We start from the raw sequence: 18,237 nt of genomic DNA, 5'->3' as shown, positions 1-18,237 counted from the left end.
ACTCACCATAAGGATTCTTGGCAACAATGGCCTCCTCTGTCTCCAGAGGTTCAGATTCTCCTTCCTTGTTGACAGCCTTGACTCGGATCTTGTACTTCTTCTTGGGCGTGAGGTTCTCCACTTTGAACGTGTCTTTGTCACCGGCCGTCTGAAAGAGTGATTCGGAAGGGTTAGTACTTGTGTTGAGATGTTGCAAGTGATTTTATACATCTGAGGACAATCTTAAGACTCACTCTCTTGAATTTGTATTCTTGTCATTTTTTCTCAATTTTTTTCGATAAGAAGTGGAACGAGTAATAAAATTGAGAATTCTTTTTTGGATACCTTGAATGTGCAGAACCTAAAAATAATCCATGGAATAAATCATGCAAAGAAAGCATTGGGAGAAACGTTTGAGAACATCCAATTGAAATATTGGGACCAGAGAAAACGTACCAATTTTGGAGAGGTTCAAAAATGAACTCTTATATTGGATGAATGAGGAAGAGGAAAAAGAAAATGAACCGGTAAAGGCAGGAAAAATGCATGCTGTAAGAAAGTAAAAATTGCAGGGAGTGCTGTGGGACTGTAAAAGAAAACAAAACAACTTCAGCGTTCTCTCGTAGTTCCACCTAATAGCGAGAGAAAATGATTGAAATATAACATTGAAAATAAGATGGTAAAATGTATTGTGGAAAATCTCATTTAGGGCAGCTCATTCCGGTGACGATATTCATGCTTTGGAGGACATGCTATCATTGCGGGGATACTATGACAAAGTGCTCCATGCTGCTTCTCTCGAAGAACATTTCGAAACCAGAACTTACCTCGTGTGGTTTCTGAAGCAAAAATGACCGGTCAGTATGAAATGAAAAGTACAGAAAGAGAAGAAAAAAATGTTATAAAAATTGTAGGTAAACGTTTTAGCAATTTACAGCATATTTGGATTCAGATAAAACTACATCTAGGTGATTGACTTCTACGGGGCTAAGTTCTTTACCAAGATTACTAACTACTTTGGAGGTAATCTACTTCTGGGCATATTTTGGCAAACAAATAGTTACAATTTGTTAAAATCAAGCCGTCCTCTCTTGTGGTGGTAGATTTAAAACGGTTTGACATTTCTACAACAACAAATCAATTCTGGGACCGATTTTTAATCTTATTTTATACGAACTGTTAATGTAGAGAAACTACAAGTCCTAAAGATAATCTAAATACAGCATTATTACCAACAAACTACGCAAAAATAAAAACAAATTTTCGTTAAGAAAAATTCAATCTCCTAGGTAATAAAATAATGATTTGACATTTCATATGTATTTCCAGGAAGAAGTCCTCTTGATCTCTGGTATCCAACCACAGAGCTGTTTCCTCCTTAGTCGACACAAACTTGAGCTATTTTGCAAAAGTTTTAGACGAAAAGGATTCAGCTCGAGGTTTATTGAGCTTGTAAAAGACTTGTTATATGAAATAAAAAATAAATAAATCTAATAATCTTTCTGTAAATTTGTCAAGGAAACATATCTCACCTCTCCTGCCGTAGTCCATCGTCCAGTGTCCAAGTCCATCTTCTCAATAATGTAACCTGTGACTTCAGAGCCTCCGTTATCCTTGGGTTTCTTCCAGGATATGACGATGTGATTGGCCCTCACCTCTTCAGTCTTCAGCGGTCCCATTGGTCTCTCAGGTCGGTCTGTAAGGTTTATGGAAGGTTCGTCACAAAAGGTCTAATCAGGTCGCAGTGACATAGGGCATAAATAACCGATGGTCCTATACTTTTAACGAAATTTTCACCAAGGTTTATGAAAATGTGGGGGAAATTTTTGAGAAAGTGTTAGATATTACTCTAATCACCATCAAAATCGGATTCTGCATGAACTTAGAGTTTAAAAGCTCCACAGCAGCTTTAAAATTTCCCGAGGACTGCGCTAGTAGCTTGTCTACAAAACGTCTACCACCAGAGCCCGTTCCGGCTTTTTCGGCGTTGTCATCACCTTTCAGCCTGTAGCTAAAGCCGCTACAAGATCAACAACCAGAGCCCATTCTCCAGAGAGCTCGAATTCTAAAAGAACTTACCTAATACGACAACTTCAGCTTTGCTTTCAGCTGTTCCCGAAGAGTTCTTCAAGATGATCTTGTACTTTCCACTGTCTGCGCGGACAGATCGCTTGATAGTAATCACCGAGTTGTATTCATACTTGTCAATAGTAATTCTGAAAATCAGTTGAATACAGGCTGTGAATATTTTTCTATGGTTTTACCTCGAGCTCACCCGGTTTTCTATGGTTTTTACTTTGCTTTCCAGTCTTCTCACGACGCAACTGGATAATGGTATTACTTTCCATTCACTGACAAACTATCCGGTTACTCACTTTGACCAAGGGTAAGGTCAAAGTGAGTAAACGAGTCCCCGAGCTTGGAATAGCCGGTAGCATGGAAATCACCCCGAGACACTCACCCATCCAGATACTAACCACGCACAACGTTGCTTAATTCAACTTACCTGTCACCATCATGTTTAATTTCCTTCTCATTATTCTCCCACCTAACTTCAGGCTCAGGCTCTCCTCCATACTTGATGTCATATTTGACAACTTGACCTTTCTTGACGACAATATTGCTGAGACCATCTCCAACGATGAAGGGTTTGACTGGAAGAGAAAAGAGAGGAATGAATAGATAGGGGACATTTTATTTGGAGTATAGAAAGATTGATAAGGTGATGATTGATTCCACTTGCAAAAGTCGCCACAGATATCAGTTCTTTGCCTAGATTTGCTGTTCTAGAAAGAAAGAAGTTTTTATCCGTTGGACTACAGTCAGTCTTCCATCATTGGATTGTGAAATAAATCTTCGGTTGTAAATTTAAGGTGAATATCCTCAGAAGTAACTGTTTATGAAATGCTGTGAATGTCCAAGGTCAAACTCGAAACTTCTAAAGTGATAGGAGAACAACTTACCAAATCTACACTTAGCAATGATAGGTTTGGTAGCATCACTAGGCTCTCCTGGACCTCCTTTGTTGACAGCTCGTATCCTGAATTCATACTGAGTACCTTCCTTCAGGCCGTCAATGGTGGCTTCCGTGATGTCACCGTCAATAACTTTACCCGTTTGCCAATCTTTGTCGAATTTGCCCTGAAATAGAGTGGCGGGAAAAGTGCTTTACATTTCGAAGTTGGATACTGTTTACAGGTTCATAAACCGGCAGGAAGTGGAAGATTGACGGAATAGTTCTGTGGTGTGGCAATCGTCCCTTATCACTAGTAGCGAGGAGAACACGGAAAGTATGTAAGTAAGTAAGTAGCGACGTGGAGTCAAACTAACAAAATTCCGAGTATTCTAGCTCAAAACTTTCATCAATTAATCATTTACTACATTAGGCTTGTTACCTGTGGTATTCGTCCCTTATCAGCTTATCACATAACGGGCAAAAACCATTTTTAATTTATTTTACTTCTTTTTTTATTTTATTTATTTTTAATAAGTACATACTTACTTCAGATTTTTAAAACTGCAAAAAATACTACTCTCAATACTAGTTAGCTATAACCCCGCACATCATACATATTTACATGGGGTTCAAATTTTTCTACTGAAACTATGAAGAGAAGAGAGATAGACCTCACTAAAATACAGCAAATAGAATAAGAGAAAAGCTTATACACATGTAAAAGATAATTCCCCAGATTACATATTTTGAAAACCCGGACCTAATATACATCAGTAATAATTAAATTTTACTCGAAAAAGAAATAATGATATCCCCCCAAGAAACACGAATGTAAAATACCAGATGCCAAGTCCCATTTTTTAAGTAGACCTCGTAAGAAAGGACACTTCTTTATAAGCTTCAGTTTTATTATTAGGCACAAGAAATCGCCTAGAATAATTTGGAATGGGTAGATACAAGATTTTAAGCCTTCCTTTTGAATTAACATTTTTATTGGTTTTTTTTTTTTTTTTAGTATTACTGCTTCGCCATTTAGCTTCTTTTTATTTTATTTTTTATATGATTGAAATGGACACTTCTTCTAAGAAAGAATTATAAAAGAGTGATCTTTTAGCAACGTTTTTTTTACGTAAGAGGTAGCTAAGAATAGCAAGAAAGGAGAATAGAAAATGAAACTGAATTAAAAAGAATATTGCGAAAGATAGAAAACGAAGCTAAGTAGATAGAATATTGTACGTAATAGATAATAGAAAGTAAAAAATGGCAAGAGAAGAAGTAGGCAATTTTATGGCGAAGAAAAGAAATCTGAAAGAAATGAACTAATAAATTACTGAAATAAAGAAAGTAAAAACACATTGATCTACGAGAAACATTTTAGTGATTGTAAACTAATTGACAAAATTAATCAAGTACAGAGGATACTCATTTTTTTTCTTTCACTAAAATGTTTTTTCAAAGCTTTAACCTAAAATTCACAAAATATTTGTAAAGCTTAAAAACAACAGAAGTTCGGACTATTGTAATGTAACATAGTCCTGGAACGAAGAAACAAAAATGAACATATTCTCCAACGCTAGAATAGATAATGTCTTTTTTGAAGTCCATGTTCTATTTGGCCAACTTAGATAATAATTTTTAAAACATAATTATAATGTAAAAAAATCTCCCACCAAATTATATAAATTGACCAAAAGAACACACCAGTAATGTAAGGTTTTGTATTAAAAAAGACTTTTAGCACTGTTTTCAATACAAAGAAAATAAATAAGAGACAAAAGACAAATGAAATATGTATGTACAAAAGGAATACAAAGAACAAAGAGATATCTACGAAGTCTACGTAATTTTGAAGCAATGATAAACCACAACTTACGTCTTTGGATACACCTATGGGCTGAAATATATGAACACATGACATGAACATTCAACACGGAAAACAAAACACGAGACAAAAAGAACGGGGGCACAAAAATTTGAATCAATCGGTTTGATTCCAATGGATCTAACACTCATTATAAGGGAATCAACTAAGGAAGGAAGTAATTAGCAATCACGAAGATTCCAACTTCCACAAAAAGCCTAAATAACTAAAATAAATCCATAGAAATCGTACATAGACATTAAAAGGAAAAAAGTAGGACAGTTGAAGCAAGAAATTAGTTTTGATGTTGGAAGAAACAAACATTTTGAAATCAATTTTCCGCAGGTACGAAAATCAAAATGTTCACGGTGTTTTCCACATCCAAACTAAAATGTATTCTTGCTAAAACTACCTGCTGATTGTAAGTCATAATACCTTCGAGTATCTCATTGCTAAAAATAGCAGTCAGTCTGCAATGACATGCAAATAGCATGGATATAGCACAGACATGTATTGTCTTCACTTTGACTTTATGACGGGACATGACATTACAGGCTACATGCACTTGAAAGGAATAACATTGACACTAACAGGGACAACACGATATTTGATGCCAATAAAGGCAAGATTGAAAACGTAAAACTTTTTGACTCCAAACATATTGGTCCAAATATCCTCGAGTGTCCAGGAATCTTTGTAATGTTTGTAATTGTAATCAAAACAAAAAGTTCCTATCACAGCGGTCGTAAAAAATATGGAAAATCATGCATAATTTTTCTAATATTATTTTTCTTTTCATTTATTTTTAGGGTATAAAAGCGTAACGAACAGGCTAGGAGCAAAATAGTATGATCTATTCAAAAGAACACGAATCAAGGACAGCAATTAGATATTAGAAATTGTTCGAATATTTCCATTCAAACTATTCTTCTCCTCATCTTATAGGTGATAGTCGCAACCTAGGGAATAGGTATCTGCCTTTTTCTGATCGTACTGTGTAAAAAGATGAAACAATAAAGTATTTCATCAAATTTATTCCTAACTCAAGGTCACATCTGCTAACTCAAGGTCACATCAGCTAACTCAAGGTCACATCTGCTAACTCAAGGTCACATCTGCTAACTCAAGGTCACATCTGCTACGAGAGTGAAATCATAAATTAAGAATCACTTGGAAAAAGGATTTTTCACGGAAACACGTACAAATTTTCATGCCTTCAAACGGTTCAAAAGCCAGGGGGTGTGGTCACAAAAGCTAGGACCATTCTGCACAAAGAACTTCACGGGGTGATCATTAAACTAACGTGCAGTCACCCTATCTGCTTATCACAAGGAGAATATCATTTGGGATTAAACTGGGTGTATGACTAGGAAAATGAGCTTTACCTTGAATTCAATGATGTATCCTGTAATAGGGGCACCTCCATCGTTTTCTGGCTTCTTCCATTTCAGGTCGGCGTGGTCCTTGTCCCAATCAACAACCTCAACGTTCTGTGGCTTACTTGGTTCATCTGGAATAAAAAGGATGGGTTGGGTTGACATTGAGGAAACGCCAAATTAATAATAGCAGCAAAGTATTTTCATATGTAGCTTTATAAAAAATTGAAGACTTGAGACAAAATTAGACACCAGACGTGCTTGATTGTAACAAGCTTTGCTTTGCGTCCCACTGATGTCCTGAGCCTGGATATAAATTACCTACTTGGTTCATCTGGAATAAAAATTTGTAAAAACCCATCCACCCAACCCAAAAACATTTGTAAAAACCCTTGTGAAAACCCATCAGTTACACACAACTCTTGTTTAATAATCCATGTGCAAAATCTTCAATAACATAATTGTAATTTTGCCACGTTCCGTATATTTTCGTAGGATATCTTACCCCAAGGATCCTTAGCCAGAACTGGTTTGGAAAATTGAGTCGGCTCAGATGAACCAATCTTGTTGACAGCTCGTATTCTGAATCTGTACTCCTTCTTGTGAGTCAAATCTTTCACTTCTACTTCAGCAGGCTTGTTAGGAGGAACTTCAGCACAGTTGTACCAACCACCTGGAAATTATTACAGTTAAATTTAACCGTCATTCCTCTATCAATGTCAACTACCCAAATTTAGGTATCCAAATCAATTTCAACTCATCCAAAAAGTCCACAGTCTCATGTTGAAAGACACTTTGGGCTTTTACGCAAGCGCAGATGTATGAAAAACGTCCACAAATTAACCAGTATAAGTCAGACATAACCTGAAAGTTAGTTAATTTAATAATAGAAGAACAACATGTAACTTATACTTATCACAGTTGGGGGAGTTATTGGTGTTCTTTTCAAGATGAATCTTTACAAAGTCGCGTCAGAATGTATCAGTATGAATTGATAATATTTGAAATTATCATTCATTTTACTATTATTTCTTAAAACTCCTACGAAACCAATTACCTTTGACACTAAGATCTTGTCTTTCAATGACATAATGTTGAATAGGACTGCCACCATCTCCTGGGGAAGGCTTCCACTTGACTTTGCAACTGGTTTGGAACACGTCAAACACTTCAATCTCAGCGGGAGGCTGGGGAACATCTGGAAGTTGAAAACGACAAAGGTAAACTTTCATCTTATTTTTTCATTACAAATTTCCATCAGTAAAATATGGTTTTCTTCAAAATGAATTGATCCCAAGGACAAGGAAACCCTAGACCCTTGACAAATAAGGTAAAATACGATTAACATAATAGGTAATATGAAGAAGAGTTGGCAGTGCGACATTATTCCGAAGTGAGATTTTTGTAGTATTGGTCACCAGAATTAATGCTGGAACCACATTTGATTGAATGAATAATATTCAAGTTATCATGGCATTCAATTATTCACTTGTAATTCATCGTTTGTTTAAAATCTAATTAACTTGTGTTAACAACCTTTTGTGTTGAAAAGCACCAAATAAATAAATTCAATTCAACTCTATCATCAACTTTAATATCATCAAATTCTGCATTACATGCCCCCATCACTCTTGAATTTTATTCATGTAGGTATTTAACACCCTGAGTGTTAGGAATCAGCTTAACTCCTTACACAAAAAGCCCACTCCGAGTCTTAGGTATAGGAGCAAACAGCCCTAAATTATGGGTTAAACTTCTACGAAGAGCGTTGTTTACAGCAAGTCAAGTGAACGTACCTTGCATGTTGATGGTAATGTCCTTGACAGCCTCGCCCTGCGAGTTTCCAATTTTGATTTGGTAAGGGCCGGACTGCGCATGCGTGGGTCTCTTGATATTGTACACTACTTTGTCTTCCATTACAATGATCTCTACGTCCTTCAGAGGTAGAACTTTGCCATCCTTGACCAGTTTGGCTTCCACCTGGGTTTGCCGAGTGCCTTCGACTGTGAAGAAAGAATGAATTCAATTTTGAAAAAGTGAAACTATAAAGTCCTTAATGACAAGGAAAGTAAAAAGTACAATGGGCTCACAGTTTAAATTGTGATCTTTTTAGAAAGAAGGCTTTCTTCAAAATGCTTGTTGTAAGGCTTCCAATGGATGTAAGGTTCCCAAAAGACTTCAAAAATGTATAACTTTCAAACTTGGTATCTATCTTTTCAAAAATTGAAAAATTACCTGGATGGAAAATCAATTTTACGAGATTCATGACGAAAGTACCCACATTGTTTACATCTCATCTACTTTCAGTAATTCAGTCTAAATAAAGATGTACATGTATTGTGACAGTGTGTCTTTATTTATTTCTTTATTTTATGCTTCATTTTGATTCTAAGGTAATACTTACTCTTGTAAGGAACCTCAAATGTAATGGGTTTGGTGCAAGGTCCTTCTACATGATCACCGAATGAAATGACTGGAATTTCTTCTCCTTTCTTCACTTCCAAGGTACAACTGGATGTCAGATCTCCACTAGATTTGACCATGATCTCGCCAGCATCCGTCAGTTCTAGTTTGTTGAAAATCAGTTGATGTTTACCACCACCGAGGTTCTTGATTTCAATTCTGAAAGAATAGCATAGAATATTTGCTCGAATAGGACTAAAGAGTCCCTTCACCCCAGCAATCTACGTCACCGCAGTACCCCATCCATTATCCATAGCCACCGAAAAAAAAGAACACTGATACAATGTTTATTTTCCTTGAAACTTAAACGTTAAAACCATCCTAAACGCCAGAAAAATATATCAGTCTAAAACTAGTGTCACCCAAGTAAGGGCTGAAGGCCTATCCGGAACTTTGGACTAGTATAAATAATAAGACCCGAAATAAGAGGTGAATAAAAGTGAATTAAATATATTTTAAATAGAACAATAAACATTTTAAAAATTGCGTTGCTGAGAACTGCATACTTATCTAATTAAGTCTAAGATTTAAAATAAAATATAACAGTAATATTAATTTAACAACAATAAATAATTATATTCTATGTTAGTTAATAAGTCTATAGTTTAGTTTACTGGTACTTATTTAATATTTAAATAAAATTGAGAAAAAAAATCACTTTGCCCTCAGTATTTTAAGTGATGTTTTAAAGTGTTAGGTAATTGCATTATAATTTTTTAGCGTTAGGTATAATTAAATTAATTGTCTAAGTGTATAATTTTGACACTGTTTTGTATGTAGGTATGAGTATTTTTGTTTTTCAGGATGTAGGTTTTTCATTTGGTTTGTTCTTGTGTGTAAGTGCGTGTGCTCTCTTTTTGCTGGAAAAAAGCAGGTATAAAGATAATGCTTTCGTAGATGAATGTACTTGGCATTGCCACTCTGTGATATTTGCATGAAATGTTGCATAACTCTTTAGTCCTAGTGCTGATTTTTGTGCTTTGAATATTCCGTCCGCTAGTGTATTTCCCCAATACGTTATGTGATGTGTTGATTGGTGATTTGTGGTACTGATCTTTCGATTGCTGATTGTGTGTACTCAACCAATCAAATTTAAGTTTTCCTTTTTTTCTCACTTGGATTTGTCAATATTTGAAAGTATTCTTTTTTAAACCGTTAACTCTGGAAACCAATGCATCAATTTCCAGAGAAAACCTTCGTTAATTTGAGCAAACTTTTTGCCAAATATGTGGAATTGTCTTACCTGTCATTGGATTCTATTGGTTTTCCATTGAAGAACCAGTTGGCCGGTGCAGTCTGGTCTTGAAGCTCAATATCCAGAACCAGCTTCTCTCTTTCGATGGCGGTTGTGTTCTTGAGCTTCTTGTTGAATCGGTTTTGGTCTGGAATGAAAATAAATTCGTTTCAGACAAGTTGCGGATTTATTTTTTAAACTGGAAAATTTTCCGATTATTTTTGGTGTTTTTGTTGTCATCCATCTTGATAGCACAATCCTCATATCTCGTATGATAAGGTTAAAAGTATTGGGTGGAAAAATTAACCTTTGTTACAAAATTCTCTCTATTTTTCAATAGAGGTTTTGACAATTAGTTGTTTTCCAACATCGCATCGTTGACTCAATTAGTTCATAGTTTCCTTTTTAGAATGATCTCTTACTCTTATTTATTGAACAAATTTGATCAAACTATTGAAGAGAATCAATGCAAAAGGCCATTGAAAACTTAAATTAATAACGAAGGAATGGTTAATTTAATCGAGCTTACATTGGATGACGATCTCAGCTTCCGTCTTGTCAGCGTTACTGGTACAAGTGTACATGCCAGCATCTGTGACCTTAGAATCCTTGATGACCAATTTCCGCTTTCGTCCATCTTTGGTGATTTGGACTCTCTTGTCTCCTTTGAGCTCTTCGCCATTCTTATGCCACACAACTTCTCCTCTCTCGTCATCCAATTCACAGAGAAGTGTCAACGTGTCTTTTTCCGTCAGTTGTTGATGTTTCAACACCTTGGTGAACTTGTATGGGTATTCTGCAGAGAGAAATAATACTATTTACAAACTGCCCGATTCTGGAGAGTGTATTTGGAATCCCGCTTCATTCAAGAAAAATGAAATTAATGTATGCTGTTAATTACCACCTTGAAAAAGTAATATTGACGGAAGAACTGGCTCTACTGGAGAGAAGTAATTTAAACATCTCCACTTATAAAATTTCTCTATTGTAGGTAATTACATCTCCACTAATTTTTCCAATATTGCATGTTGCATACTCAAATAGTTTGACGGCATTCATACAATTTGCAACATTTCAACATGAGCAGATTCAGGTGAGTGTAGCAACTAAGTGTGGAGTGTACTTACCAGTAATTTTAACTTTACATTCAGTCTTGTCGTCTTGCTTTTCAATCTTACAAGTGTAAGTGTCTGTGTCTTTCAAAATGCACTCCTTGATTGTCAACGAACACACGCCTTGCATGTCTTTGGAAATCGAGTATTTGTCACCGTCCTGAAAAAGATGCGAATAAATACTGTCAATCGGAATAGAACTCCGTGAAAAGGAAGGGCGAAATTGGTCATTGATAAATGTTTTTCTTCCTTGATGATAAGCCGTATCTGCTGGACTCGGACATCCAATAACTTTATGGATCCAAGACCTAAATTTCGTCTGAAGTTTGATAAAACTTATGACGTTTAAGGGACTGGGAATTAATACTAAGGAAACCTACCATCTCAAACAGGTGTAATGCCAGATTCTACCCTTCACAAATATGACTTTGTTTTTGTACGAAAGATACAATTTAATAAATGAAAATAATATAATAATAAATCAAAAATTCCTGTAATAATTCTTACCTGTAATTTAACTCCGGACTTGTACCAGCCTACAATGGCCATGCTGCTATTTACGGTACACTCAATAACAGTCTCGTGATCTGTGAAACCGTCCATCTTCTTGGGCAGAGGTCGGATGAATGAGTAAGATGGATCAGGATCTAAACAAAAAGAATGATATTTGCTGTTGCATCCTGTCACCACACACAAAAACACCACCTAAAGGCTTAGGTGTAGGGACCAAAGGTCCCATAGGTGTGCTAAGATGCACGAATCTATCCTGTCACTAAAAACATTCTAAGATTTATTTCACCTCTTGGTGTCACGATCAACATGGACACTTTGATCATAATTTTTGTACCGAACGCCTTGTACTCGTAACTTCTGTTGTTGTGTCTTGAACGATACTAAAAAGCTAAATGAAAATGTTACCTAGATATGATTTTCACTTGGAAAGTGTTTTGAGCTGCGAGTTCGTAGATAAGACCAATAGAACTACGTATATTCTATCTTGAATAACAATCAATCTATAAAAAATACCATTAATATCATATTGATTATATATTTTACTTGTTTTTCAAGGAGGATAAGTTACAGTGGTTCGTCCTTTGAAAATACCCATCCAGAAAATATCATGGGAGTAAGTTCTTACAACAAAGTAAAGATAGCCATGTTGATCGCAAACATCCGAAATCGGATAAGCACTTAGAGAAGAAAGAAGAGGCTCTTACCATCAACATTGAGGAAGGCAGTACTCGTTATGCCACCAATGTCAATGGTGTATTTGCCTGCATCTTCCACTTTCGGATTGCTGATGATCAACTGGTACACATCGTTTTCATTCTTCATCTTGTTTTTGGATCCAGGGAAAAGTTCCTGTGGGAAGATATAGTGAAATTCATCAATATGTCAGTGGATTCGTAGAAGCTTAACCCGTCCTTTACAAATATGTCAGTAAGTGTTCAGTATAACTAGTAATATTAATAAAACCAATGATAGTATTTCAAAATAACGATTGCACAGAGAGCTCGTGTAAGAACACCTTCTAATATGAAGATGGTTGCACGATTTTATAAAATGCTCATGAGCCTTCTAAAAAATAAAAATAAATAATGTTTCATATTTTTAACCTCACTATAAACGACTTTTCTCAATACTTACGTCTTTTCTGAGGAACCATTTGGGCTTGGCATTGGGTTTGCTGAACACAGCTTCAAAGACTACCTTCTTGTCTTTACCCTCTTTGGCATACTGATCCACCAAAGGCTTCAAGAAGGAATCTTGTTTCTGAAAGAGAAGAGAATGAGGATATTAGTCTGAGACTCGATACAAACTGTCCAAGAATGGATCATTCGTAATACCAAAAGTTGGAATTCTTCAGTTCATGAATTCCCATATTGTTAACAACAAAATTGTATGTCCCATAGGTGGAACCCTTATCCTCAGCTGAAACCAAAGGCATCCGATGGGTTTCCAAGACTCCTTGAACACACAACTTAAAGAGAGATGAGATAAAGACGAAAAGAAAATAAACATCACGCTAATAGATGACATGCATTTCAATAAACATTTGCAATTCTTCACGATCTACAATAACCTGAAATAGAAATACACTATCTATGGAGTTCAATCAAAGAAGAAACGAACATACTGGAAAATAGATGCTTATGAATCTGAAAGTGGAAAACTTATCTTGGTAATAGATCTACATCAAGAAGAGTTCTACTAAGTTCTTTTAAGTGAAAGTAGTTACGAGATATTTAGAAAGAGAACTAAACCTATAGAAATAACATACATAGAAGTACATACGTAGAGAAACTAAAATATATTTACAAGAAGTTTATAAACTTTACAAGAAGAAATCGTGTGAAATGATTTGAATACAAACCCAGTCCCAATCAAGAAGAATTACGTACGAGTATACATAGAGTTCTCATGCTGCTATCCAAAAGAAGATAAAGGTGTATCCAATTCTACATAGTGGTAGAAATACAAGAATTACGATCGTAAATAGAATACCTTGGGCCGATGCAGTACTGGCCAATCTGGTATTACTTCTCTGAGAGAATTTCTGCGAATAAATATTTTTTCGATTGGCTAAAAAAAGAAACGAATATTATTTTGATGGTACTTTTTATCCAGATAAGGAAGTGTTCTACAATAGGGGCAGGCCTAAATTGAATGTTTTGAAAATACTCCGAGCATCTTCCTTCAAAGTTGTCGTCGTACAACTTCTAATGCTTATTGTTTAACCTTCAGTTTCATACAAAAAACACAATTACTATGTACCAACTATTGTTCCTGAAATGATTAATATGTCTTCATTATTAATCCCGACTTCAGGTCTTCTTACCTTTTCGACTTTCTTTAGAGCAGGTACAGGTTTTTCAGTCTCTTTCAGTTCACCCCATTCAGGATCCTTCTCGTCTTTGCCCCACTTGGCGTATTTTCTCTTCTTCAACATAGCACGGAAATCCATTCCACTGGCATCTTTAGAGGGAAAAAAGTTCAGATTTGAATAATAATAATAAGGTATATTTAGTTTCTTCATATATACTTTTCAGGAACATTTTAGTTTCTTATATATCATGATTTGTTCATTTTCTTCTTCTTCCTCTACTTCTTGATTATGTCAAATTTCATTGTTAGTTTCTAAAAGGTGTTTTTGAACAAGAAAAAAGGTGTTTTGAATAAAGAACGGGAATTTCAAGAATGTCCCTGAAAGCTAAAGTGATCCTCCAGATGGCACCCGAACTGGGACTAGATTCACTAGGTCTAATTTAACTGATTTTGCTCACTAGCTAACCGATTGTTGGTCCCATCAAATTATGGTCTTGAGTCTGAGAAATAGATTATCCATATCTACGAGTATTCCAGCCATTGATTGAAGGCCAATTTTCATCGAAGCTTTGACCGAAAATCTGCATTGTCTCTTTTCATCCTGTCACTGGCAGTCTAAATAAATTACTCAACCTATTTGTACTTGCTGTAATATTGTAAAATCCTCTATCCATATAATTATCCTTTAGGAATACAAACCTGACACATAAAGTTGCATCTCGGCCGAGTCTTCTCCGTGAATGTTGCTGATGACAATCTTGTATTTTCCTTCATCGTTAGGTTTGATCTTGCGCATACACAAGGTGATAGAGTTGGTATCACCATCCGTCAAGAATTTGAATCGTCCTCCCTCCATGATTTCCGTCATGCCCTTGTAGAATTTGAACGTAGGTTCTGGGTTACCCTCAACTTGTACTGTGATGTAGCCAGTTTGATCTGGAAACACAAATTTATTTCTGTTATATCGTATGAATTAAAATTTGCTTAAATTTCAAGGGAAGTGGGAGAAAAGTTGAGGTGAAAATGCTGAAAAACCATGAAACTCTATTTCGTGTTAATATAGGCCGGTTGGCGCTTCGAGCTCTTGACGTTTCCCGGAATCTAACTTATTCTGAAGCTCGTTTCCCCTCTTTTGGCATGATAGCGCCTGTACTAAACCATAGGAGATCCAAGTGGATGCCCTCCGCACTCAACCTTTGCTATTTAATTATCCTCCCTGTTTAAAGTCCCTCAGCTAGACTAAGCTGGTCTACTCCCTGTTTAATGTCCCCCAGCCAGACAGGTATAAAAGGGATTGTAACGTCACTGATATACTGAATCTACCCACCTTCAACGGCCGAATAACTCTCCTGTACATCCACAATGGCTGGAGGTCCTGGAGGACCAACTGCTTTGAGTGGTGTGGAAGGTTTCTCGATCTTCTCTTCCAGTTCTTGTACACTTGGTCTGCGCATGTCAGTGCTAGGTCTTCGCCGCTATAAAAACCAATAATTCATATTAACAAAGTGACCTCGATTCTGCGAGACTTGACAAGGGTTGATCTAAATCTACCATCTAATTGGGTCTGTTGTGTGGGGTTAAAAGAGCTAATATCATGCAGCTACATTGTACAATGCCTACTGATTTATAGTCTGGTGTATAGGTGTAGACTGTAAAGGTTTGTTTTGTACAGAAAGAATATCTAGAACTACTCTAAACACTAATCATAGTAACTATGGTACTATGTGGGGTAGGCAGGTACCTATTTTCATTTTTGTTACAGAGCGTCTAGAATTGTATGTACATTGTACATTTATTTTACAATTACATTGAATGGTGTGGTCTGTACATGGACTAAAGCTACTCTCCTAGGATACATATAAAATTATAAATAATGTTCTTCTAATTTATTTGGTAAGTATTATCACTAATACGTACAATTGTGATCCCAGCTGCAATTTGTAGGATTCAACTATCACAAACATGTATCCTCACGTTCTTCTTCCTGTTCTTCTTCTAATTTAAGGTACCAAATGAATGTTTGGTTAGACTCAAAAGGGATTCTAACGTCTAAATGTGCTTACGGAAAATTGTAGGTAACCAATGTAATTTTAATTTTGAAAAATCCCCATATGACCCGAATTTTTGAGGTCTCTGTGTTTAAGTTCCAAGTAAGTGAGGAACTATAAAATCCACATATCAACTACCTACTCAATAACTAAAAACTAAAACTAGTAAACGAATATGCAAGGGACAAGGTTCTGTAAGGAATAAAACAAAGCATACTTACATTTCTTCTAACAAAGCTGTTGTTATTGTGTTAGCAATACTCAAACATTAGTTGTTGGTAAAACACATAGTCATACACAGAAGACATATCACAAACACAAATCACAGATAGTATGGTAATTTATGGCATTGTCAAGTGAAGAGATCAAACAATTGTATTCAGACATGTTTTGTAGCAACCTAAAAAACAAAATGTAGATCAAAATTAACAAATTTATTAGAAATATCGTACGAAATTGAATTAACCTTGTAAAGATATTTCCAAAGTTATGCATGTTTGTTTTACAATTTATTGGCAATAATAAACTTCAATGGAAATTTTGAAAAAAAAAAAAAAAAAAAAATCATTCGTTTTCAAACCTAATTGATATATTTATTTTATGGTCTCGTCAAATTGAAAGACTGATGCTTCGTGAAATTTACACATGCATCTTAAATGGAAAATAAATTTGAGAGGGGAATTCTCAATAGAGTGTAAATGATTGATACAATATGTATTCATGTTCTCATGCTAGATAGTAAGATAATACATTCCCAAGACAACTGACTAGCAAAGAAACCAATTTAGACACGTATATTTGGGCAGGTGGACACAAGAAAGGGTAGCTAGCATATTTATTTTATGGAGCATTACACCGAGGGTTGCATTTGTAAACCACGGGAGTTCAAATTTTATTAACGACGAGACAAATTTCATTGCTTTTCATTCCCAAAGAAAGTAAACTTCATTCTCGTTCCCAAAGAAAGTAAAAAATTTGCATGAACAATTCTGTGTTCTTAATTACCAGTAAAGCCTTCTGAGGTGATATAACTTGACCACCTTGCCAAAATACTCCAAAACGCCCTCTTTTACCTACAACTTTCTAGGGTGCAAAAAAATGTAAATCAAACAATGTAAATAATATTAGATAAGTAAAATCGTAAAATATTAGATATGAATAGATAAAAAAAAAAATCGACAAATTACGCGGACAAATAGAGAAAGAAAGAGAGCATAAGTAAAGCGGTATGTAATGAATGTAAATCTGGTGTCAACATCACACGTCTTTCTGTTACCCTTATAGAATTTTACTTGTAGAAAATATCCAGCTCTCATCCAATAGATTCATTGGCTGCGCCAGTTTCATTCATTGGTTTTGGTTACTACACACGCTCATACAGACGGAACGAAACTTACTACCCACAAAGAATTTTATCCAATCTCAAATAAAATAAAAATGAAAATTTGTATCATACAGGTTAGGTAATAGAAAATAATGTAATAGGTGACTAAAATAAACTCTTTAGTTTCTAGAACTTTGTTCTTTTTATAGAAATATGGAAGAAAGATCTTACGTTGAAGAGTTTAGCCACCTTGACTGGAGTTAATTCAAGGTTGATAATCAAGTTACAACTCCATATTTTCTAATCAAACGTATGACGGAACTTCTGTTGTTCACCGATTGTTTTAAAAGATTACTTAATTCAGATTAAGTAACATATTAGGAAGGTAAGAGAAAACTTGATCACACTCTCCTGATATAAGTAATCTTTTAAAATTCCCAAGAGATAATCAAAATCAATAAAATAATAATGAAGCATAGACGAGAACAGTAGGCATAAGAAAATGAAATGAATGAGTGTGAACACAAGAAAAAGGTCAATTTTGTGTTGCTACACGGATTCTCAACACAAAATCTCACCTTTGGATCAAATACCTCACCAGGCCGCAATTTTCCAACCTGCAGAAAAATAATTGATCAAAAAGAAGCAGGAATTAAACTTATCCAATCTCAGCGTTAAAGTTTTAACCTATTCCAATCTCCTTTCATATAACGGGTTAGTGTAAATTTATGTTACAAATATAAATACAATTTATTTTGAATTTTAATTCTAAACAATTTTAAAATTTATTCAAACTACTTAACGTGTTAAATGTTTCATTTGTTCAAAAATTATTGTTAATCATTATTATTTGCCGGTGAATTTGTAAAATTTCGAAAACATACCTAGTCTGCAAAATTCCAGCGATTTCTTCTTTTCGTCTTTATATTAATTAATTAAAAGTGTCAATTTTCTACCAGTTTTCTGTTAATACCTTCTTGCCTTCTACACATTTTTATTAAAAAATTCATCTATAGTTTCTTTTATTGCCTATCCTTCTCTATTGATGTGATTGTTGT

The 18,237-nt window shown here is 35.1% G+C and overlaps 1 protein-coding gene across 1 annotated transcript in view; it reads right to left on the bottom strand.

Moving 5' to 3' along the window:
• The window catches only part of LOC103512392 (twitchin-like), a 100,214-nt gene that overhangs the window by 43,201 nt on the left and 38,776 nt on the right, over positions 1-18,237 (bottom strand). The window contains 20 exon segments of the mRNA XM_026825876.1: positions 7-148; positions 1,512-1,675; positions 2,059-2,195; positions 2,486-2,633; positions 2,943-3,120; positions 6,182-6,306; positions 6,678-6,845; positions 7,230-7,370; positions 7,969-8,175; positions 8,577-8,794; positions 9,879-10,017; positions 10,399-10,665; positions 10,997-11,141; positions 11,489-11,628; positions 12,199-12,343; positions 12,629-12,754; positions 13,821-13,957; positions 14,507-14,743; positions 15,135-15,282; positions 17,758-17,796. Coding sequence (XP_026681677.1) covers positions 7-148; positions 1,512-1,675; positions 2,059-2,195; positions 2,486-2,633; positions 2,943-3,120; positions 6,182-6,306; positions 6,678-6,845; positions 7,230-7,370; positions 7,969-8,175; positions 8,577-8,794; positions 9,879-10,017; positions 10,399-10,665; positions 10,997-11,141; positions 11,489-11,628; positions 12,199-12,343; positions 12,629-12,754; positions 13,821-13,957; positions 14,507-14,743; positions 15,135-15,282; positions 17,758-17,796 — 3,151 coding nt within the window.

This window comes from Diaphorina citri, unplaced genomic scaffold (genome assembly GCF_000475195.1).
Source record: "Diaphorina citri unplaced genomic scaffold, Diaci psyllid genome assembly version 1.1 scaffold833, whole genome shotgun sequence".
NCBI classification, from domain to species: domain Eukaryota; kingdom Metazoa; phylum Arthropoda; class Insecta; order Hemiptera; family Psyllidae; genus Diaphorina; species Diaphorina citri.
Note: the sequence above shows the minus strand (reverse complement) of the source record. Positions and strands in the feature narration are given on the sequence as shown.